The following is a 25784-nucleotide window of genomic DNA, read 5'->3' on the forward strand; positions in this document are numbered from 1 at the left end:
ACACATTCTCAACAATGATTCACTTGCGCAGGTAAATCTGGTGCTTTGAGTGATATCTGCGGTCAGTACACGCGGGGTGGTCTCTGTACTTCTGCTGAGGTCACCTCAAGGGGAGTTCCAGAGATGGGAATTATTACAGCAACATATTTGTATCCTTTAGGGACAGGTGTATTGCCCCTTATGAGAGATTATGATGACAAATAGCTGCAAAGTAGAGATGCAGGATATAAACCGGGTTTTAATAATAAATGTATAATATTATGTATTAAATCGATAATAAATTCATGGTCATGAAGGATGGGTCATGACCGAAAGAACGAGATCGCGGATACAAGCGGCCGAGATGGGTTTTCTCCGCAGGGTGGCTTGTGTCTCCCTTAGGGATAAGGTGAGAAGTTTGGTCATCCGGGAGGGACTCGGAGTTGAACCGCTCTTCCTTCGCGTCGAAAGGAGCCAGTTGAGGTGGTTCGGGCACCTAGTTAGGATACCACCTGAGCGCCTCCCTAGGGAGGTGTTCCAGGCACATCCAGCTGGGAAGAGACCAAGGGGTAGACCTAGGACCAGGTGGAGGCATTATATCTCTTCGCTGGCCTGGGAGTGCCTTGGGATCCCCCAGTCAGAGCTGGTTGATGTGGCCAGGGAAAAGAAAGTTTGGGGCTCTCTGCTGGAACTTCTACCTCCGCGACCCGACCACGGATAAGCGGGAGAAGATGGATGGATGGATGGATAAATTCAGGCTGATAAATGAGGGTCCAAGAATCCGAAGCCAAATTATTACACACTACAATACAGTACAGTTTCCACTTCCAAAGTTGTTTTGTGATCTACCAATATACAGAGTAACGGAAGAGAAGAAGAAAATCGTAATTAATAATGCAATAATACATTTATAAAATCTTTATTTTTGTTGTTTTAACAATTGGTTTGGTCAGAGCTAAAGAATATCGAATCTTTGCTCCCTACAACTTAGCCTTTCTAACCGTCAAGTTTACATAAACAAAAGATTATGAAATAATAGTTTGGAAATTAGGTGAAATTATCTTATTAACTGCATTGGACATAAGAAGCAGGTGATTATTGATAATTGGTATCAATGGAAAAACTATATATTATGCAACCCTATTTTAAAAAGGCTTTTTTTATGTTCAGCCCATTTTATCAGTATCTTGTTATCCCAGTGTATTTTGAGACTAATTGAATTAAACACAGTGGGTTATATCATTAGGCAAATTTAAAGTTAATTTAATTAATTATAAGGAAATTATCGGATGACTCTGGAGAGGGGTTATCAGTGGAGTCATGCCGGAGGTTGAGCTGAAGGGTATTTTGTTGCGAGTGATGGCTTCTCCTTCCAGAGGGACATGAGAGTCAGAGAGTCGGGGGCTGGCCACTAAAGCCCTTTTCAGCCCTGGCGTTTATGCTCCGGTCCCCGGGGAGATTCAATGGAGCAGGTCTCTCTCTTCTTAATCTCCTCTATTACCCAGCAACCCCTCTGTCCTCTCCGATCTTCTGCTCTCTTTCCTGTCTCTCTCCCTTGGCCTGATTAATAATGAATGAAGCAGATCATCTATCGATCCCATCCTCGTTGTGTTAGCACAGCAGAAGATATCAAACCTGTCAGAGGATCTTAAAATAGCTCTGTGATTGTGATGGTAGTGGGAGAGGTTGTTGAGTAAAAAGTAGGGGCTTGTTTTTCAATTTGGGAAAACATGAGTTAAAACAGAGGTGGAAGAAGTATTCAGATAATGTAGAAATACCACAGTGAAGAAATACTCTGTTACAAGTATATGTCCTGTATTGAAAATGAATCTTAAAGGTTCCATGTCATGCTTTTCCGGTTATTACCCGTCCCCTTGTGTGTTATGAAGGTTGTTCTCCATGTAAACCGTCTGCAGAGTCACAAACCTTCAAAGTACACCCTGTAGGGAGTAAAACTCTAACACAGAAAATACATGTCTATGCTGCCCCAGAACGCCTCGTTGGAGATTTCTCTTTTTCTTCCTGGGTACAGTGACGTGACCATACCCAAATGGACCAATCCATGGAGCTCCTCACGAAACTGTGATGCGCTGGGGGGGGGGGGCTGCTAGTGGAGCCTTGCAGCTGCGAAACTGTGGCGGCTTACACTGTAGGTGCGCCACGTTTGGGGGTGCGGGGCTAGTGGAGCCTCGCAGATGGGGGTGCTGCAGCCCCCTCAGCACCCCCCCTTCCCGCTTCCATGGTGCTCAGGCTTAGTTCAGGCTGAGTTTCGCTGTGTCTCGCTGTCTCGCAGACCCCACACAGCAACCAGGAAATGACACCAGTAATGGAGCTCACACTGTCCGCTCCTCACAGCAGTGAGCACGTCCCGCCAACACGGCACCCAGACCCCACGCAGCATTCTTATCTGTTTGTCATTACTGGTGTCCTTTTCTGGTTGCTAACGCCATTGTAACACATAATCACTGATGTTCAGCTGTAACGGTGGTTGACTCATCAGAACAGAGTGGGCGAGCTGACCAATCAGAGCACATAGGGAGGGGGGGGGGGGGGGCAGGAGCTCCAACAAGCCATTTAGGACCGAGAGTGAATACACATACTATACAGAGATGCTGTATGAGAAACCAATGTGAGTTTGGAAAATGTAACAATATAAATCTATTCTAGCATACCTCAATAACAATGGAATTATGATCAGTAGAAATGGCCATGACATGAAGTAAAGGCATCATATTATATTTTTTTATTTGAATTGATGCATCAATTTGTTTGTTGCAGCTCATAAATGTAAAGCTAATTGAATTACTTTATAGACTACTTAGCTTATACTCAAAGTATAACCAAAGACTTATTTATGGGTTAATTGTTTTATCATTAATGCAAAGTAACCAATGTGGTCAGATAAATGTAGTGCACAAAAAATACAATACTTGCCTCTTCAAATTCAAAGGTGTTATTGTCATATGCACAAAGCTACAGTGTAGAAATGCCAATGAAATTCTTCTTACCTGAGCTCTTCCAACGATGCAACATAAATAAAATACAAAAATACAAAATAGTGCAAAAAGTCTATATACATGTCAATTAATTAGGGATGCACCGAATATTCGGCCGCCGAAAATTATCGGCCGAAAATGGTTAAAAAGGCGCTTTCGGCTAAAGGGTTTTGGCACCGAAAAAATATCACCGAATGTCAGGGAACAGGGTTACGTTGGTAAGCTAACGTGTTGTTGTGATGACGTAATCAAAACGCGGCGACAAGCACGGCGTGCGACCATGCTCGCGGCTGGCTCACAGCCAACATGTCTGGCGCTTGGAGATATTTAAAAATATCAGAGAAAGAGGCGCGGATTGCGATTTGTAAAACGTGTTTAGCTAACATTTCTCGAGGGGGTGTAACTGCAAAGACTTTCACCACTTCGGGATTACTCCGCCACTTGAAATCAAAACACCCGGACAAATATGCGGAGTAAGATCAAATCACAAGCACTGACAGCGAGAGACTGTTCAGCGCTGCCTCTCATGTGCTTGATGAGAAGAGGAACAGACTTATGGCTGATAAAGCAGAGAAGCTACTGTTCATTAAAAAGAACCTCCCACTTTTCCTTAATAACTAGACAAGGCTGGCTTATCATAAGCTTATCTAGTTCTACATGTCTACTCTATACCCACTTTCCTGAACAATTTTCATTGTGAGTTATAATTCACCATCTCAGGTTATCATTAGGGGGAAATGACAGCAGCACAGTGTTCAACATATTGTGCTTTTGGTATCTAAATGATACAATGTTGTTTACATTGCTCATGAGGACAGACCACCTTATTTGCAGATTCTTGAAATTGTAATTTAATTTGTAATTGGTTGTGGATTTTGTATCCAGTTTTCACTTTATGTATCTTTATACAATGTTTACTACTTTGCTTATGAGGACAGACAGCCTTATTTACAGATTCTTGAAATTGAATTGTAATTTCATTTGTAAATAGTTACATTCATGTGGATTTATCCAGTTTGCACATTTGTATGCATGCACTTATAGGTGCATTTGTTGTTGTTGAAGGCCTGGCTGTTACAGTCTTTATTTACACTATTTTGTTGTAGGCCTGGCCTAGATGTTTATGCAGTTTTAAAGCACCTTGGCTTTGTTCTGAATGCACTTTGTTGTAGTTATCCTACAGAGAAAAGAAAATGCACTTGACTTGGAATTAATGTACTGTATGCATTCAAAAGTGCTGAATAAATGTTTTATGGACCCATAATAGTGATTATTATTTAAGTTAAGTTTTGCCATAATCATGTCTTTTTCCATAATCAGGCAGCTGAACAACATTGGTAAAAAATGTATACATTATATATATATATATATATATTCTATTAATAATTTTCGGCCTTTCGGCATTCGGTTTTCGGCCAACTGTTTCCTATTTTCGGTATCGGATTCGGCCAAGAATTTCGCATTCGGTGCACCCCTGCAATTAATGTCTTGTGGCGAAATAGAAGTATTAAGTGTCAGGAAATGGAACAACTCAAGTAAAGTACCTGAAAATTGTATTTCAGTACTTAAGTTAACGACTTAGTTACTGTTCACCACTAGTTAAAAGTGTATAAAGTGTGTTGGAGCAGCAGGACAGTAGTGGACTGAGAAAGGTCATAAAGTCCTGAGTTCTCTGCAGCTAAAGTTCCGCCTCCCTGTGAAGGAGAAAGGTGATGATCTGTGATAAGTGTGAAACTGAAGGTCTCTTATACCTACCCAATCTACCTTTGGCTCTTCCCGAGTCTCTGAGAAATTCTCCACTCAGCCATTTCTGCCCTGCTGCTCTCACTAAATCAATACCACAGATTGGCTTTGCTCTCTGACAGGGGAGACCTGATGGAGGCTAAGAGAGATGTATATCTGTCGCTATTGGTTAATATCACCAGTCAACATTATGCAGGGTTCAGTAGTCCTTATGTTGAGGACAGAGAAGGAGGAGAAGTGCTGCTGGAACATGATCATTTACTGGCTTAACTGCTGGAATTCATCCAACTTCTGCTAATTTGATTGTGTAATGTCTATTCAGATCCAGCCAGTCTCGGACAATTGACAGTATATGAGAATATATTGGAGGGATAATTCTCTTTTGGCGGAATGAAGACGGATTAGTCTTTCAACTGTTTCTGCATACTCATTACCAAGACTCTGAAAAACCAGCTCAAGTGGGTTTTTTTTATATTTTTGGTTTGTAACCAATTAAAATAGTCTGTTTTCTTAGTTGATATGACCTCAAATCCTCTGAGTTGGAGCAACTACTGTAAATAATGAATTTCCTGCTTAACAATTGGTTTAATGACCCATTCATTTATGGAATTATAGGCAACAACTGTGAAAATGTAAAGATGTTTTAAGAACTGTCTATCATTTTAGAAAATCGTGTTATTGTAAATCTCCTCTTTTACTGTAAATTGTTTTTGTATTTATTTAACTATAATTATTTTGGGTCCTCGCGATTTGTAATATCAGTAATTGTATCTGTTTAGATTTACTATATATTTTTCATTACTATTTGTATTACAAGTGGTATCTATTGTTCCCATAAATGTGGATATGTATAGTGCAGAAACACCGATCCAAATGTAAACCTTTGTGGAGGATTGTGATCATAAACACCATCCTACAAATATTCTAAAGACTGATCCCATTACCTAGAATCTTGTTTATATCATACTGTAGGGTTGTGGAGTTTGTTTTCTGAACTAAGGATGCCTCTGATGCAGTTCGATGTCAGAATAATTCATTTATTTGGACACAATGTAATGTATGTGAAAATCTGTATTTGATTTGTGTAGGTGTCAATGTTTTATTCCTTTTCATCTTTGCTCTTCCCTTTTGGAAATGCGTTTTGTTTACATGAGATGTTAGTGCTATTCCTACATCATACAATAAGCAATGGCATCCTTTTCTTCCCAAAGGACAAGGATGTTCAAAGAAACACAAGTCCAAATTGAATTCTACTCACCCTTTCCCTCAGGAAACAGTCACCAATTAGTGCTTTTTTCTACTTATATCCACGGTCGTTGTTCTTTCAAGTGTGTTCTTACGTGAACTAAAGGTTATGTTCAAAGATAGGGTTGGGGAGAGTTGTATAGATAATTAATCAACATCAAATCTAATTGCAATGATGTCATCGGTATTGGCAGGAGGTTGGTCAAAACAAAGATAGACATTGCAAAAATTAATAAGAAATGTTCCTAATCCTGACAAATAATACATCATATATTGCAAAATATGATTAAATGTTTAATATCCCAATGATATTGTTATTAGAGAAGTATTGCATCGTATTCTATCGTAAAATACCGGCTTATTTCAAAGATTGCACCAATGTTGTTCTTATGGCGTTTTCCCTTTATTTTTCCTCCCTTTCTTTATTTGCTAATATAAATCCACCTCTCTCCTTTTTCCATGTATCTTTTCAGGAGCACTTCACTCCTGAGTGCAAGTTCAAGGAGAGTGTGTTCGAGAACTACTACGTCACGTACTCCTCCATGCTCTATCGCCAAACCCAGTCTGGCCGCTCCTGGTATATCGGTATCAACCGCGACGGACAGGTCATGAAGGGCAACCGGGTGAAGAAGAACAAAGGAGCTGCGCACTTCCTGCCAAAAGTTATAGAGGGTTTGTGTCCTTTGTGTCACTTCAGCACAATTCAAACCAGTTCCTCACTTATTAATCACCTCCTTTATTATTAACCGACAGATTCTATCTTTGTCTCACAGTTGCGATGTATAAGGAGCCATCGCTACACCAGCTTGCCCCTGAACCGGTGAGTCCTCCGCGGAAGACAGTGAAGACGTCAGATTTGCCGTCCCTGAAGAATGGACGGAAAGAAGCTCCCAAGGCTGATGCTTCATAGCACAGGAGACTGAGGGTGGGACAAAGAGCAGCAGTGACACTGGGAATACAGCCGCCCATTATGCACTGAGGGTGGCTGGGGTAATGGCCCCCAAGGGCCACCTTATTCCAGAAGTGAGCAAAGAGATTCAGAAAGATAACAGGTCAGCAGTCCATCAGCAGCCGAGAACACCTGAGAGAGGAGTCCCCCCCTCACCTGTCACCGCAGAAATGAAGCCAAGGGCCTGAGCCAGAACTACTACCACCTCCCCCTCCCCCTCCCACTGTTTGTCTCTTTCTCCACCCCAGTGACTTCCTAATGCACAGTCTCCTTCATTTCTCTGTCATGCTCGGGCTTCTTTGTCCCACTGACAATTCCATCTTTTCTCACATGCCAAACCTACCATTCGGTCTATTGTAGTATATTCACCACTCACGCATTCCCAGCGCTGACTCGGCACCATAATCCTCACCCATGGGCCCCCTCTTGAGCCCTAAAGTTGGTGACAGTGCGGTTCAGCCTGGCTTTCCACCCACCAGCTGCCTACCAGCTAAGCTAATCACCAAGGTCAACTAAAGCTCAAAGTGAGATGAAACAGCTCACAGAGGAGATATATCTGCAGGGATCCTGGGTCGGATCAGGTCGGCCGAGCAACATGAGGGTGTGAGAAAGTAAAGAGAGAAAAAAACAGCTACATTTAAAGAAGAGTTTATGACATTAAAACTGATAAAATTGTTCTTGTTTTTGAAAACTTAAAACAATCCTGTGATAAAAAAAAATGAATGAATGACAGCCCAAACACAAATAATGACTTGGATAGGAGCTGAAAGACGATAGCAATTAAATGTAAGATAAAAACAAAAGCAATGCCAACAAAAAAGACACTGCTTGTATCAGGGTCATATTAAAAATAAAAATAATAACAGCCACAGTTCTTCCTGGGAAGATGAGCCATATAATAGAGCATACATAACTAGAGTTTTCCAGACTCTTAAACAAATGAGCAATATTTGTACCAACAATCCAGAAGATACATCTCAGTGATGAAAAAAGAGCGAGTGTGTGAATGAGTGAGATGTGACCACTTATTATTGCACTAGCTTGTTTGAGGCTAAAATGTAACAACTGGGTCATGTTTTAAATCCATGAAAGACCTGAACTCAGTCACCTGGAAAAAAAAGCAGCCGTAGTGTGTACTTCACTCGGCATCTGCTGTCAGCATAAAGCCAGGTTTGAAGCCGAACATCAAAGCCAGAGGAGCCTCTGAGCTGGAGCACTTGTTATTCTGAGGACGTCTGGCAGCTTATCCACTCACTAGCTTTATCAAATCACCTTGGAAGAATCGCCCTCGAAAATGTAGTGAATGTCTTGGTGTGATTGTGTTTTAACCCCCCGTGTGTGGACGTCTTCTACACCATGGATACACTGTGTGTAAATGAGCGCCAGTACAGAGGATGTAGATAGAGATACTGCGGGTAACCTTAACCATGTCCTTCAGACGTGGCACGGCATTGTGTCTTTGATTTGTCTGGTCTTTGAATAGGTGACACTTACAGTAATATCCAGCTTGCTTACCATTATCACTTACATTTGAGAGTTAAATAAAAAAGAATAAAAATAGCAGAAAAGTGTGATCTTTGGTCACACCAATGGCAAACCCACAAAAGGCACCTCATTCATTTAAGATTTCAACAAGGTGCAATACACTAGTGTTTTGTTTTTCTCTTTCATTTATATAGAATATTTTAAAATATACGATGAGCTGATTTGATCAGTCAGGGTGTTGGTTGTTGTTGGAAATGTTGCCTGCTCTGGCATGCAGTTCTCATATACAGTTTGTAGCTATAACTACGGAAGTAACGGTACTTAAGTCAGAAGTTGTGACAAATAAGCCAATGTTTGGTTTTCAAAAAACTGCGCAAGTGCTGTTACCTATTTGTCACGTTACTTCCATACTAACGTAACGCCAAGTCTATGGTTATTGTGACCTAATTCCCCATCTTTTCCCCAACCTAACCAATACCTTTGTTGCCTAAACATAACCAGGGTGTTTTCTGTGAAGACCAATGTTTATTTTGAAGACTGTATGCATGTGATGAGCAAATTTGGGCATATGTTGTGGGAGATTCTTTGAAGAATACAGATGTAATCAGAAATAACCTTTCGTAAAATAGCATATGAACCAGTGTATGAGGATAGGATGGCTCTGGTAACTGACATCATAATGATTAGTCAAAGTCAATCATCCTGGATACCACCAACAAACATAGACAAGAATACGTTGCAAGAGAAACGCTGGGAGATGTGGAAGGCAAGAAAAGAAAAAAAGCTCATTATATGGTCGCTAACAATCACAGATAATCTCTAGGAGGTTCAAAGCATCGGGATGGGTTGTAATTTGAATGGTAACGAAATGAGAAGAGCGGGTACAGAATGTGAAACGGAGGCTTTCCGAATGTGCTGCATTGAGGGCTACAGCAAGTCTGAAATAGTGTGTTGAATTGTAAAGAGGTCAATGCACGGAGGCAGTTATTTAGAAAGATTAGCAGGTGTATTCTTGAGGAATGTTGATAAGGAATTTCTGCAGTAAAGTGAGCAAGATTCTTGGCAGGGTTTGGTGCGGCGTGTGAATATGATAATGAATGTAAAACAAAGAGGCACGTAAGGCACTGTGCGCTATTTATGAGAGGGGGTCTATGGAGGAAATTAGTTGGAGAGCTTTGCATTTTTTTCAGTCAGTTTGTAATTTTCTAGGCTTTTCAAGGGGGAATATGGTTTAGTACAAGTTTGGATATTTTGTCCTTGTAGCCAATTTTGTATTATAGACCTACACATCTGTATTGTTGACAGCCTCCCCGGTGAATTTGGTCCAGCATAGAATGGCTTCCAACTGTGTATTGCTAACTAACTGTTTGATATCAAAGTGTGTGCACAGCAGGTAGCATACTATGCTATAGGCTTATAGTTTTCCATTTTTCATCTGGGAGCTTCTTCATGCCAGTTTAAATTTACAAGTTGGGAATAAGTTGGTTCTATAAAAAGGAAAGTATTAGCAGTGACAGCAAGGGAATTTGGCGTGGCAAAATGAAACATATTGGCCATTCTTTTTCTCTTATAGCCTATACAAAATGCCTGCAAATCACTCTTATTATCAATTCATCCACTGGAAATGTTCTTGATTAATTGTTTTTTCTATGAAATGTGCCAAATTCGTCTAATAGTCTCCCAAATTAATGTTGTCCAACTAAGAGTACAAAGCACATGAATATACAGTTTTAAAGAAAAAGTAGAAAATAATGACATTCTAAGGCTCTACTTAACAGTTAAGCAGAAAGAAAGTAAGTTAACGTACAGGCTTAACATGATTTAAATGCCACTTTACATTGTGTAAAACATTAGAGACTCTCTTAATCATCCATAGATTTCCTTTCTTACAAAATGCAACCAGTTCTTACAATCGTAATAGAAAAGGATGCCAGAGTAAGTTGTCCGACGGTGATACTGCATGTAAACAGACAGGAACAGAATGTTAACAAGTCCGATGTCGAATGTTAAGTGAAGAACGAAGAAGAATGTAAGACAGGAAGGACTAAAGAGAGACCAATAGGTTTTTACAATGAATGTGAAGTTAAGGATGTCGCAAAGTTCAGAGACAAGTAAGTGCAATGTAGAAAGTAGGATTTTGGTAGCAACACTAGTTCTGCAAGATCTGCTCTTGAATGTTAAAGGTATGGTAGAAAATGGTCATGTTGATGGAAAGCTAGCAATAGAGAAGCAAAGTGATATTAAGAATTATTGTACTGTATGTTGATGAAAGTCGGAAAGTGTTATGTGAATATATTTATCTTTAAAATCCAACAGAGGTGGTAAAACAGAAAAATAAAAATACAGATATAGCCTAGTTTGTGTGCCCACGCATGAGAGATTTAAAGTCCTAATCCCTTTCCTACACACCTCTTTTTAACCACAGCCTACAGTATCTGCGGCCCATTAACTTTCTTTTCAACACTGTGTTGCCTGTGTAGGTGTATACTTACAGTGTGTTTATAAAGTCTGTGTGTCTATGTGTGTGTGTGCATCTGGGAATAAGGGTCAGATGAGACAAGACGGAGAGGCAAGGAGAGAAAGAAAGGGCATGAGATTCAAACAATGATCGATAGACTCAATAAACCACAGCAACCCTGCGATGGGTTTGAAAACATTTCCCCAAGGTTCCAGATACAGCGAAATCCATTAGTTCATAATGAAGTCAGAGGGCTGTTGTTTGATTACAGGCTGTAAACTCGACAAAGAAGCCCGTTGGACGACAACAGAAATGTTTTTTACACTAGGCCTGACAAACTGTTTCCTGAGCATCAGCAGACACTCACTATCCTTTGAGACGCACATCTGCTAAAGGCAGTACCGGCATATATTGATATAAATACAAAAATGATGTCCCTAAATTTCCAAAAGGCAATGGAGAACTGGAGGAACATTGAAGCATTTAAATGTTGACATACTGTCTTTGGATGTTCTGAATAGAATACAACAAACAAGGAGCCCCACTTATTTATAACATTTAGTTGGAATAAAGGCAATAATTGATATTAAACTGCAGCCAATCTTTAGCAATGCAGTAGAGATTAAATATTTGTATTATACCGTACAACAACTACCAACATCCAGGAAAACATTCCGTCCATAATCCTAGGTGACATTTGATTTGAACAGTATTATAAACCGCAAACAAGGGATCTTAAATCACATTAAATGCAGTATAATAATGTTTTACGGGAGCATAAAATCATGTGTACAACATTCAGGACAAGAAATGTTAAATTAAATTGATATGGTCCTTTAGGTAATTACCCAAACAATCCTCAGAAAAATCGAATTTATAAAACAGGCAGTGCAATTAACTGAAGCTCATCACTGTCCAAGTTCACTCCAATGTTATATTTGCATATGGTATGATTACAGTTATTTGCAGTTGGTACGTCTGTTCTATCCAATACGCAGACCAAAGTGTGTCCCATGCAGTTAGTCAATCTTTAGGGGAAATCTGTGTACAACTGGCTCCCTCTAATGGAGGCAGTTGGATGTAAAGGTAACACTGGTATTGAGGGGCACAAATAAACACTGCTGGGTTTGTAGGCCAAATTTCAAAACATCAAAAGCAATTACAATTTATGAAGAGGCTCCGTTTTTAATATCATGCTTTAAAGTGTAAACGCACGCATAATGGATTCCTAATGTGGTTATGATGCCTTGTTAGGCTTTATGTGCAATACTTCCAAATACAACAGCTCCTTACACTTTATAGACTCTTCTATTGAATCTTTTATTTGATATCAAAATGTCAAAGGTATCGAGGATATTGATGGCACCAAAAGTATTTGATACTAATGAATTGAACACAGTAAATAAGTAACAATACATTTGTTTGAAAAAAGAAAACCCCAAGTGGGGTTACTAACCATGGATGTCATTTGGACATCATTTGTAGCGACTGAGTCCCCATCAAAAATAAAGATAAATCGGTTGTTAAATTAAAGTACAAAATAGAAGTATGTCATATTGCTAACCGTTCATGTTAAATATTGAAAGAATGAAAAATTGACCAAGTTGATGCTTGGATTTGAAAATTGTTATTAAATAAATATTAAAAGTAATTCAATTTTTTTGAAATTAAAGAGTATTGATCCTGCTGCAGCATAATATTAATCCTTTTTAAGGAATGCTAAAAATGTGAAGGATGTCAAATATTCCCGTTGATCTCTATACAATTTGAAGCAGGCGTCCAGACAACGAAACATGTCAGGGAGACCTAAATGTATGGATTGTTGCCAGTTTACATGTATCTTATGTCAATAATACAAATAGTGTATATCTGATATGTCAGGTCCTTTATTTTCAAAAATGTACTTAAATAATCAATGTTGATGATTTGTTTTATTGTCTTTCAGTTTTACCTTGTCATGTTTTTAAATCCTCAAAAAAAGGAGGGATTGTTGTTGCTGTCCAAATGTTCCTCCTCTATTTGGTGTGTTTTTGTGTTTGGTCGGCATTGTTGTATCCACACTGATGTGACCCCCGAGTGGACTTAACCCAAACTGAATCCCAACTGTGCGACTGTGAGCTTTACGTTAAAAATGCAATGTGTACACAGAAGGTTAAGCCAACACGTGTCCTGTCACACACAGCCGCAATGACCTTGGTGGTCTCGGAGTAACGGTCACGCAAGTCTTCCAGGAAGTTCCCACAACCTCCCTCTCTCTACTGTTAAGGACTCTTGGTTTAACTCCAATCTTCTTGTCTTCCGGAGAAAAAAAAATGACAATGAATAAAAATATCTATATATAAAAAAAGAAAAAAAAAAGCCATAAATAAAAAATGGGCCACAGAGAGAGGGTCTGAATCCTCAGGCAGCTCCCGAGTGTCAGCAGGGATAAAGACACACGTTGGACTCCTTAGTAAGAGCCAAAGCGAGCAGCAGGAACATACTGGCTTTTTTTTACCATTTCAGGACGCAGACAACAGGAATGAAGACCAGCAATATGCAATGAGAACTACCAGCCTGCACTCAAGGAAGGGAAACAATGTCCACAGGCTACAACAAACTACAATCAGGATTTGCGAGCTCCAAAGGTGTTCAGTGGTCTGCAATAATAACTACTAATTGTCTAGACTGACATGGGAATCGTTTTTTGCAAAGCATGCATTCTTCACTGTTCTTCTGCTCCTTAGGGATGACTCCCTCTCAGTATCTACAGACACAAGCCCATTCACCCTATCTTCATGTTTGCCATCAGACCTGTGTACATTTCTACAATAACTCCTACATGAATTGAAAGGAGATGTCTTACTATGGAATATTATTCAATAAAATAACATATATTTGTATGATTGTAAGCAGTTCCCTTTGATGTTTTTGTCTTCTTTTCCCCCATTTCCTTACAGTCCCTCTCAAATGCTGCTTTAATCTACACTTTCATCAATACGCTGCTGGCATTCTGCATATTTGAACTCTATTGAGATACTTTTATAAATGAATAGTCAAGACCACTTGTTCCCAACCTGATCCCCAGCAGGAGTCGGCAAAGCTTTACACAGGTTAGTCTTCTGGGTAATATAAGTGTAAGGCAACCTTTGAAAAATATATACAGTTTGTCCATATCTCAGCATTTAAGAGTTTCTCTCAAGAAAGCTAAATGCAAGCGTTTTCTAAGTTTGGAACAGTAGGGGTCTGACACAAGCTGCTATACACAGATCATGTGTCTGCTAACAGCCTATTTCTGTATTGCAAAAAAGTACTGAGTTAAAACCATACAACCAAAACTGAATAGAAGTTTGTCCGGTCAGCTTGCTAAACAGAGGGCGGAGCATCAGGTGATCATGCAGAGCTGCGTCTCTCCATCAGACTGAGCAGCTGATCTGATCTCTCTCTCGCGTCCGGTTATACTTCACTGGCGTTTATGTCCATATCGATCAGATCCAGCTCTCCTTTTAATAATGACCGGCTGGGCTCCCCCCCGTTGACAGTTCACTGTCTAGCACTGGTTTCGTAGTGCACTGATCGATTAGGCTAAGCTAACCTGTAGCTGCTCCCTCCACACTCACAACAACTTCATACAGACGTAATTAAAGCAGCTGTATTCGCCATACAGGAAACACACATTTAAAACGTTTTTGTGTGCACACAAGCATTCATCAATGGTTCGGAAAGTGGAGCTTTACCTTAATAATATAAAGGCTTGTATTTGCGTGCATTTCCTGTTCGGAAAGTGGCAATGTACTGAGAGTGGAGGAGGTGTCCTGAGATTAGCGCCTGCAGGCAGGCTCCATGGACCTGTCAGCTCCGGACTGCGCAAAATGCGTACATGAAGCGCTACGTCATGAACGCAAGAAATCTACCCTCGTGGGGGCACGCTCATGTGATTGGCTTATAATTAAGGAGACATCTGATTGGCTATAGATAGAAAAAATAACAAGTACGAATCGGCTGACCGTCAGGGGACTCTCAAAAAACCCACACACGAATGCACAGCGATCCATGCACAGAAAGCGGTTTGTGTTTGCAGGTTCAGAGGTTTTAAACGGAAAACAAATGTGTGGATCAAAAATACACATTTAAAACTTTTTTCTGCATTTGGATTTTATTTACATGTATATGAAACGGAAAACATTTGTTTGTGCATTGAAAAACACAAGTGTGGATCCGGAAATACAAGTGTTAATCCTTTTGCGGATAAAGAAATACAAGTGTGAATCCTTCTATGTGCATGTCTGTATTATGAGACTGTTCTGAGCCCATACCATGGCCGTATCCACCATTGAGGTCACCGAGGTCCGGATCTCGGTAATTTTTTTCGAGCTGTGTATACAAAACTTGTGAAACTGCACTAAACAGGGTTCTTTGTGGTACTTCCATTTACTGACGATGGAGGCGCTGCATAACTACGTAGCCTCGATTAAAGCAAACGGAAGAAGACGTCATTTATCAACAAACCACCGCAGCCCGGACTTGTATCGCGGCAGCGGAGGAGTGATGAGGTATCTAGAGTTCTATTTCGTATATGGCTTCGCCCTCTAAGGCTATCGCTATTGGGTAATCCCCCAGCGCCCCCGCGCAGCACTGAAACACTTGTAGTCCACGCCCACCCGCAAGGTGGGCCCCACCCTCGGGCCTCCTTCCGGTATAAATAGGAAGGTGGCCCGGCAATCTGCTCCCTCTTTTTTTCAGCAAACCAGCACAGTTAATGAAGCACAGCAATTGAGAATCATCATGAGCAACAACTGCGTCCGTGGTTGTCCCTCATGTGGCTCTGGGTTCATAATGAGTTATGACCTAAAGAGATAAAAGCAGTATGCGAATCCTGCCGGGGGTCAGAGCACGCGTACGCGGCTCTAAACCAGCAGGTAGGATGCACTGCGCTCGTCTCCCCTCGGGCGACAGGAAGCGGAGAGCGGACACTCTTGCTGCTGTGGCCGAGGAGGACGATTGGCCCGTCCAGGCTTACGAGCCCGCGGACGGGGCCTCGTGTCCCTGGGGCAGAGTGCCGGGCAGGAGTCCGAAGCAACTCCTGCCCCGCCTCCCTCCACGGTTCACCGTTCGGTTCTCCCCTCCTTCCTCTCACCCGGACGGGGGAGACAGAGTCGGAGCAGGGTGCCAGCTTGGCGGCCGAACATGCTTTCCCCCTCTCCGTCACCACAGCGCGGCGGCGTCTGTTACGGAGACGGCCAGAAAAGTGCTACTGGACGCTCCAATCAGCCCGGACGGGCTGTTCGGACCCCAGTTCATGAAGACGGCCGCGGAACAGGTGGACGGCATTCGCCAGCATGTACAGCTGGCTCCAGTCGGCCACGTCTCCGCACCCCCGCCACCCCAGAGACAGGGTCTCCCGGCGGCGAGTCAAATGGGAGTGAGGCTCCCCCGCTCCTGGTCGGCTCCGCGAGAGCCTCCGAGGAAGCGGAGCCGGTAATTAAGCCGGCTGCCACTAATCTGTTGATTAAGTAGACAGCAGGGCTCCCTAAAGAAGCCTGCTGGTTTTAACCTATCGGTTAATAAACCTGCAGAGCTCGCGGCATTCCCCTGTCCGAGATACGCCTCCTACACACGGTCATAACCCATGAGCGCCAGTATAACGCCTCATGTGGACAGCACTGCACACACCTCCACTCATTCCCTGAGCGTGTACACGCCTCATGATGACAGCCGGAGTGAAACGCAGCGTGTGGAGGTTTCCTCGCAGCCCTTTCGCCTCACGGGAAGCGGCGGCGAGGGCAATGGCGTGGCTCGTCACCATGAAGACCATTACAGCACATCACAGAGAAGCCAGAACGGGGGAATGAGCAGTATTCCAGGCTGAGTGCCCCCAGCGGAAGCGCCCGCAGCGCCACGGCGCCAGGGCTCGCTGCAGAAGCCTGCTGGTTTTAACCTATCGGTTAATTAACTGCAGAGCTCGCTAATTAAGCCGGCTGCCACTAATCTGTTGATTACCAGCAGGGCTCGCTGCAGAAGCCGGCCCGTTTTAACCTCGGTTAATAACCTGCAGAGCTCGCGGCATTCCTCTTTCCGAAATACGCCTCGTACACACGGCCTTAATAAACCCATGAGCGCCGTTATAACGCCTCATGTGGGCAGCACTGCACACACCTCCATCCATCCCCTGAGCGTGTACGCGCCTCATGATGAGAGTCGGAGTGAAACGCAGCGTGTGGAGGCTTCCTCGCAGCCCTTTCGCCTCACAGTGGCGGCGAGGGCAATGGCATCACAGAGAAGCCAGAACGGGGGAATGAGCAGTATTCCAGGCTGAGTGCCCCCAGCGGCAGCGCCTGCAGCGCCACTGCGCCAGGTCTCGCTGCAAGAAGCCTGCTGGTTTTAACCTATCGGTTAATAACCTGCAGAGCTCGCTAATTAAGCCGGCTGCCAATAATCTGTTGATTAAGCAGACAGCAGGGCTCGCTGCAGAAGCCTGCCGGTTTTAACCTCGGTTAATAACCTGCAGAGCTCGCGGCATTCCTCTGTCCGAGATACGCCTCCTACACACGGTCATAATAAACCCATGAGCGCTGTTATAACGCCTCGTGTGGACAGCACTGCACACACCTCCATTCATCACCTGAGCGTGTACACGCCTCATGATGAGAGCCGGAGTGAAACGCAGCGTGTGGAGACTCCCTGGCGTGTGGAGACTCCCTGGCGTGGCTCGTTTCCATGACGACCACAGAACATCTCGAGCATGTGCGCCCGCTCTTAGAGTGTTTCTCAGAGTGGCAGCACGTGTGTCTGATGGACAGATGGATGAGCAGGCTGATCAGCAGAGGATACGTCCTGCAGTTCGCCTCTCCCCCACCCCCACAGTTCAATGGGATACAGGAAACACTCCTGTCCTCCCAGAAGCTATGTCTTGCGCTCCAATCCGAGCTGCTGGAACTCCTGTCGAAAGAGGATATTTCCAGGGTTCCTCAAAGGGAGGAAAATCAGGGGTTTTCACTCCCGTTATTTTTCTAATCCCGAAAAAGACTGGGGGAATGAGACATCCTCGATCTGTCAGTATTCCACATGCTGACGATCAAAAAGGTGCTGGAATGTTTTCACCAGGACGACTGGTTCACTTCCACCTGAAGGATGCATATTTCCACGTACCCATCATCCCGAAACACAGGAAATTCCTGCGTTTTCCATTCAGGGAATATCAGACCAGACAATCGTCTGCCGTTCGGATATTTCCTGGCTCCTCGCATTTATCCGTTTTTAAGAGTGCGCTTAAGACCTTCCTTTTTGATAAAGCTTATAGTTAGGGCTGATTAGATTCAGCCCCTAGTTTTGCTGATATAGGCTTAGTTTGTCGGAGGACATCTTACTTATTCCTTCTCTCTGCCTATACCTGTGTACTCTCATGTTCCGATTAACCCAGCTTCCCCAAATTTCTTTCTTTTTGGTGTCTATATACGCCGGGATCCGGAGTCATGGATGATCCTGCGGTCCTGTGTCATGGATTGCGAGTCCTGGATCTTGAGTCGTGGCTGTGGTCCTGGATCATAAGTCCTGGATGGATATACTCGTGGATTCATCTTCCTATTATACACACATGCATTTCCAAACATTTGGACTACCTATGTTGTAAATGCATTATCTTTTCAATTTATACACGGCATCTATTGCACGTCTGTCCGTCCTGGGAGAGGGATCCCTCCTCTGTTGCTCTCCCTGAGGTTTCTCCCATTTTTCCCTTTAAACTGTGGGTTTTCTCTGGAAGTTTTTCCTTGTACGATGTGAGGGTCTAAGGACAGAGGGTGTCGTATTGTCACTGATATTCTGTACAAACTGTGAAGTCCACTGAGACAAATGTAACATTTGTGATATTGGGCTATATAAATAAACATTGATTGATTGATGATTTGTGTAGAGAAGGCTGGAGCCACTACACAGAGGAGGGATGAGAGTGTGGTTTTCCTCTGAACGACCTGCTATTTGCTGGCTCGCCCCAGGGAGGAAGTCGCTTTACAGACGGTACATCTCGTATCGCATCTGTCAAAGCCTGGTTTTCATAATAAATTGGAAGAAGAGCTGTCCTCTTCCCTCTCAGACAATCGTTTATCTGGGAGTGGAGTTAAACTCAGCCGGCATGAGAGCGTGACTCTCGCGGCAGCGAGGGGAAGAACTGACAGCTCTCCTCCGGCGTGTCACAACCCACACAGCCCTCTCCGTGACGCAGCTGCTTGGCGTTGGCGTCAGCTGGTCACGTGATGATCCCCCTGAGTCTCTTCCAACAGGGGGACTCCAGAGGTGGTTCATTCGCTGCAGAAGCCTGCTGTTTTAACCTATTGGTTTATAAACTGCAGAACTCGCGGCATTCCTCTGTCCCAGATATGCCTCCTACACACGGTCATAATAACCACGAGCACCGTTATAACGCCTCGTGTGGACAGCATGCGCACACCTCTCATCCCCTGGGCGTGTACGCACCTCATGAGGAGAGACGGAGTGAAAGGCAGCGTGTGGAAACTCCCTCGCAGCCCTTTTGCCTCACGGGCAGCGGCGGCGATGGCGTGGCTCGTCACCATGAAGACCATTACGGCACTTCACAGAGAAGCCTCTCCCCCCAGCAGTTCCATGGGATACAAGAAACACTCCTGTCATCCCAGGAACAGTGTCTTGCGCGGTTTTTACCCCCGCTATTTTTCTAAATCTCCTCTGTCCGGTGCGCGCGCTGTCCTGCTATGTGGCGCGCTCGGCGGCCTGGCGCCGTTCTCAGCGCCTGTTCGTGCACTATAGAGAGAGCTCGATCGGGCAACCTCTGTCTGCACAACGGCTGTCACACTGGCTGTGTGAGGCTGTGTCACAGGCATATGTCTCCTCTGGGGTGGAGCCCCCGGAGAACATCAAGGCGCACTCCACCAGAGGAATTTCCTCCTCCACGGCTTTGCACGGAGGAATGTGGAGTGGAAGATATTTGCACGGCTGCATCTTGGTCTTCCCCCTGTTCATTTATTCATTTTTATTTGAGGGATGTCTCCCATTCCTCTCTGACACACCCTGTACTTGGTATCCTGTCGGGGTGAGTGACGTCAGGGAGCCAGCTGTGCGCCTCTCTCCTGCCTTTTGGCACGCGGAGAGCGGCCCATTTCCCCTCTTATAGGAGGGATGTTCCTTTTTCCTCAAACACACTTTGTACGGAGTGCCTGGTCAGAGTGAGTGACGTCAGGGATCCAGCTGTGCGCTCTCCTGCCTGTCTGCACGCAGAGAGCTGCTGTTCCCCCACTACGATCGCAGGACGAGGTGGGACTTTCGTCTCTACTTTCTCACAGCGGCTGGTATGTATTGTTCCCAGCCTTCACCCCGTCGGGAAGATAGGCATGTTTTGCTATGTTCCAGGTACGGTGATGAGCCATTACGCATGGCACATCAGGCAGGGGGGTGTTATTGAGCAGGTATGTCTGTGCTTCTAGTGCCGGGCGGACCCAGTGGGGCGCAGACTACATCATGCTTCGCCCTTAACCCAATAGCGATAGCCTTAGAGGGCGAAGCCATATACGAAATAGAACTGAGGTTACCTACTGTAACCCCAGCTTCTATGAGTAAATGGCGCAGCCCTCTAAGTGCGGGGCCCCACTGGCTCTACGAATAGCTGAAGAAAAGTTATGTTGTATGGGAGCAGATTGCCGGGCCACCTTCCTATTTATACCGGAAGGAGGCCCGAGGGTGGGGCCCACCTTGCGGGCGGGCGTGGACTACAAGTGTTTCAGTGCTGCGCGGGGGCGCAGGGGGATTACCCAATAGCGATAGCCTTAGAGGGCTGCGCCATTTACTCATAGAAGCTGGGGTTACAGTAGGTAACCTCAGATCTGAGTCCAGCAGGCTGCTTTGTTTCTGTTCATCAGGACATCATATGACCAGCAGATCCTGTGTCAACGCTCTACGTTAGTCAGTGGACGTCCGACAACATGCACACTAACTTATATTGCAGCTATAGGCTAAACTATGAAGGTAGATATGGTGCAAAATGCGAGAGCATGTAAAACCTGATGTGAGCACTTGCAGAAAAAAAATCTGAGCTTGTGTGCATACATTTACACTTGTATAACATATCCACGTAACTGTGAACCAAAGTTACACTTGTATAAAATATCCACGTAACTGTGAACCAAATGTACACTTGTATAAAATATCCACGTAACTGTGAACCAAATTTGAAGTCACAGAACACAAAAAAAAGTTTTGTAGCTTGTAGAAAAAAAAGGAACATGATGAAATGTTCACTTGCAGAAAAATACATATTTTTTAAATATATTTTCCATTAAAACTGCAACTTGGTTATTACAACCTCTCAAATCAGTCATTACAACTTGACGAATCTGCTCTGTGGCAGTATAAATCGACGAATCTGCGGTCTTGACTTTTGCTACACTTCCTGCGATAAATGTGTCGCAAAAGTAATTTTCACCTGTAGATGTGGGGGGAGGGAGGGGGGTTGGAGCGAAGGGGCGGAGCTATCAGAATGACGAGGCTCGGGTGACTGGAGACTGCGGGGCTAACGGTTCGTGTAGCTACCAGTCTGCTGACATGGCGCGTCAATCAACGGTAAATGTTGCCCATTACTTGCCCAGAATTACTTTGAATATTATTATTGTGATTGAGGATTAAATACGCTTTGAAGACCACCGTTTTATATCATGCAGTTTAGCGGCAAAATAACGTCAGTTAGCCAGCTAACGCTACCTTTCAGTTTATGCTAGCTAAACAAGTAATGGTTGTAGTCTACAGCAGTAATTAATATATTATAGCCTACTGCTTTGGCACTAACCGTTGATAACCGTTTATGAAAATAAAACCAATTGAACTGTACTGAAATAATGACAAGTTTTATAATTGTTTTGGAATCCTGCTGTGTTTTTAAAGCCTTTGAACCCCCCTAGCATCTTTGGACCTCGGTATTTAGGAAATCCTGGATACGGCCCTGCTCAGCCCGAATCATCCTGGTTGTTGGCCCGCTAAGAACCTCGATTTTATGGGGCCAGAAAAACTGTGAAATAGTACCCGCTAGCCGGAACTATGCCGAGTGGAAACGCAACCAAAAACGGGCCGGAACACGCTCAAAGCGAGCTCCGCGCTGTAGTGGAACTGCGCTTTATGTGGGCTTGAGCCCCTGCCCTTTTCTTCCTCCAGAGAAAGTGCCCTTTTTTCCCCCTTATTTTTTTTTTAAATAAATGAATATACTGCTGTTTGCGCACAGTTTCCCTTTCCAAAAATATATTGATTGAATACAAAATAAAAACATCAGGTCGGGAGATTAGACTGTGAAGTTCCAATGCTCTCTCTACCCTCCCTCCCCTGCACAGCGGTGCGGACAGTCATCGGCAGTCACTTCAGACAGACAGGTAGCAGCACCTCCCACTTTACAGTCCCATGTTATGCCTGCTTTTCTAGGCTTATTTTGAAGGTGAGTGGTAATGAACAAATGACTAAACTGCCAGTGCCTCGAGTTAATAATAACAATTATAGTTAGCTAAGGCTACTAGCTAATGGATAAGTTATATCAAGGTTTAGCTAAGGTAATTTATCAGAGACTAGTGTACTGTACTTAAGGGGAGACACTTAAAGTGAATACAGTAAAATGTGTATCTAATAACGTCATCAAAATCGCCACATTGAAATGCAAATTAGGCGTTAACTATAGGCCTAATTAAAATGCGCTCATTTGCATGCAGTTACCAAGGCATTGCAGGTGAGAAGGATAAAACAAAAACAAAAAACATATCACTCAGTCAGTATTTTCCACTGAAATGTTATGTTTAAATGCAGATTAGCTTTAAATCTATAGATAAATTCAGACATGGTAGTAAAACGAACACCATTTATATGTGTTTCTTGGAAGTTTTATCTCCATTAGAGTGAAAGAAAAAATGGAAGCAAAATAGACCAAAATAACAAGTACATGAAAAAACGATATTTTTGCCTGTAATGTCCTTATACAGTAAGTTCATAATTTTGATTGTTTGCTGCTCATTTAATAACTATTAATTGTACTAGTTTGTAGTCTGCTCTTGTGCTTTGAATACTAAAGAAGTCTCTGTGTTAGCTGATTCTTTTGAATAATGTTGTTGAGTATTAAACAATTGCGTGAGTGTGAGGGTATTAAAATAAATTGGTCAGTAAGTCAGAGACGTGCAACTATATTTAACTTTTAGTTTTAAAACATTTTTTGTTAAATGATTATGAGAAGTGCCCTTTTTACCATTCTTTCTATATATCTTTAAAAAGGACAATTTGTAAAAAAATACACTACTTGAATTGTAAGTTAAGCAGCACTGGTCCCAGGAAATTCTGGCTGCAGTAGATATAAGAGGTCATGGTTATTTGGAGATGTAATATTGTATGCCTCCAGTGTGCTCACTTGTACTTCTTTATTCAGTCAGTTCAGGTTCATGTACTCACTGCTTAAAAAACACTTTATACAACTTAAATATAAAATGTTCCCCTATCTTTCAGTGAACACCCTAATTTGTATACAGCTCAATCAAACAGATAGCAAAATTGGTAATCGGTCTTATTAGTAGAGCTGGCAGATAACTCAAAATTATCATTAATCATCTTTCAATGTTGTCATTTATTGATATCATGTATCGGCTCAATTGATATTAACAGGCACAATCCAACTCAAATTCCCTATATCAGGATAGAACATGTTGGCCAACTAATACTCAACAGTAAAACTATATAGTAATTCCATAAAGCTGATACTACACAACAAAACCAAGTCAGTGAGAGAGCCCACTCACAGTAATACATACAGAATCTATAACTTTGAACACGTAAAACTAAGTGATAAACAATAGAAAAGCAAGAAAATGGGAATTATCTGTTTTCGAGCAATGTAAACCACTAAAAACACAAAACTTAACATGTCCTTTCATGTAAAGGTTGGATATAAGAGATGAGGCTGTGATCTACCATAGTTATGACTACAGATGCCTGTGCACACACTCAGTGGAAGCCCTGCAACACTATAGGTGGTGTAAAGTAACCACGTTTACTCAAGTACTTAGGATACAAAAAATTAGGTACCCGTAATTTGCTATAAGTATTTTCACGTCATGCTACTTTGTACTTTTACTCTACTGGATTTTGGAGGCAAATGTTGCTATGTTTTCTTTTATTGTACAGATTTAGTTACTTTGCTTTATTATTAATACTAAATATAAATCAACTAATACATTATCATATATTATTATAGGTAAAGCAATTAGTAGTATATAAAGTAATTCAAATAAACCCCACTTTTGTGAGGACATTGAAGTGAGGAATGCAAATGCATCAATCATTTATAATCATTTTTAAAAAAGATGGTGTTTAAATGGGCCATTCTGCCTAAGGAGTACTTTAACTTGCTACTTTAAAGTATAGTTTGATGCTTATACTTTTGTACTATAATTAATTAACGTTTTAAAATTCATTACTTTTACTTGTAACTGAGTTTTTTTTACACTGTAGCATTTCTGTAGTACTTCTTCCATCTCTGTGCCGCATTTCCACATACTTAAATGTGGATGTCTTATCCAAAAGCACATAGAGTCAAAGCCTTTTAGATGACTGCATTATTATCTATATTTCGTGCGTCACGTTTAATCCGGAAATACAAAAACCCTCAGCTGGAGATGAGCATCAAAGGAGAGGAACATGTTCAAAGCACATCACTGAATTTACTAACAATCTTTTGTCGAGTTTATCAGGCAACTTATTTATGCTATTTACCAACCCAACCACCAAACCTTAATTACAGTAACTGGCACCTGCACTTCACACTTAAAGTAAAATGTGTGCAAGCTGTCACGCAGCTAATAAAACACGCAATTTGTAAACATGAGCATTCAGTATTGTAGCAGAGAAAGGGGTCTTACCTTAAACCAGGTGTTTGTCCTTTGCATTCTTCTGTGCAGAAAAACCACCCGTCATTCATCCCATAAAAGCGCCCACATTGAAGTAACTTGCTGGATAGCTAGCTATATGTTTACTTTATATTCCTTCTTCTGGGTCACCGTCAATTCCAGGGCTAAATTAATTAAGCTAGTAGCAGCTCAAACCCGTGTTTCTGTGCAAGGTGTTTTACTAACAACAACTCTCGGGCAGTTGTCCTCAGAACGTTTGCTTTCACCACTGTTCTCAGCCGTGGAGTTTTATTGTATCTTTTTGTTTATTAAAGTGCTTGTTTCTAACAAAACGTTTCTCAGTTGTGTGTAGACCCTTTCCTCAAACGTGGGTGGGTTTGATTAGCCCGCCGTTATCTGTTTACAAGAAACAACTATGCGTCAGTGCGCCCCTAGTGGCGGAGAAAGGTTAAAAAACGTATAGGCCTACTCGTAAAAACAACTCATATAACATGTATTTACTTATTTTGGTTTCGTAAAATATAGTTTTTGTGTAAAGTGAGGTCTAAACATAATAAGGGCCTTTTATCAGGCTTTGGCAAAATATGGTTTGGTCCCTAACACATGAGTAAGGTGCAGTAGGCTAAGGATACTTGATAGGCCACTGCAAAAAACAGCTCTTCCTTAGCCAAGCAAATTTGCCTCACCCCATTGGCAGATTTAAGCAAAAATATTCTTGAATCAAGTCAGATTCTCCTGTATCAAGCAAAAAAAATTGCCAATGGGGTGAGCCAAATTTGCTTGGCTATAATTCTTAAAACTAAAAAAAGTAAGATATATTTTTTCAAAGTAAGAATATGCAAAACATTCTCAAAAAGATTATTTGACTTTTTACAAAGGAATGTCAGTAGGAGAAACTATAGGGAACCCTCTCATGATTGAAAAATGTGCGATAAATGTGTGTGTACCAACCAAAATATTCAAATAAACTTTAGTTCTACTTTAATTGCAAGATGGTCAGAGAACAAACACAGCTGTGAGTGCACCTCAAAAGATGTCCGATCATGTCAGTGCCGATT

At 42.4% G+C, this 25784-nt stretch overlaps 2 protein-coding genes across 3 annotated transcripts in view; one reads left to right on the forward strand and one right to left on the reverse strand.

The window, feature by feature from the left end:
* LOC307018728 (fibroblast growth factor 13-like) overlaps nt 1–13720 on the forward strand; it is a 30523-nt gene extending 16803 nt beyond the window's left edge. Inside the window, exons 3-4 of one of the 2 annotated variants that reach the window (XM_079649115.1) lie at nt 6437–6635; nt 6717–13720. In XM_079649115.1, coding sequence (XP_079505241.1) covers nt 6437–6635; nt 6717–6787 — 270 coding nt within the window. In that variant the 3' untranslated portion in view covers nt 6788–13720. The remainder of the gene's footprint in view (nt 1–6436; nt 6636–6716) is intronic. The other variant, XM_079649114.1, reaches the window with a different exon arrangement.
* Nucleotides 1–25098, reverse strand: part of nlgn2b (neuroligin 2b) — a 200457-nt gene extending 175359 nt beyond the window's left edge. The window contains exon 1 of the mRNA XM_079649112.1: nt 24739–25098. The gene's annotated coding sequence lies outside the window, so the exon portion shown is untranslated. The remainder of the gene's footprint in view (nt 1–24738) is intronic.
* Nucleotides 25099–25784: the final 686 nt, after the last annotated feature.

Source organism: Notothenia rossii, assembly GCF_949606895.1.
Source record: "Notothenia rossii genome assembly, chromosome: 9".
In the NCBI taxonomy this organism is placed as follows: Eukaryota; Metazoa; Chordata; class Actinopteri; order Perciformes; family Nototheniidae; genus Notothenia; species Notothenia rossii.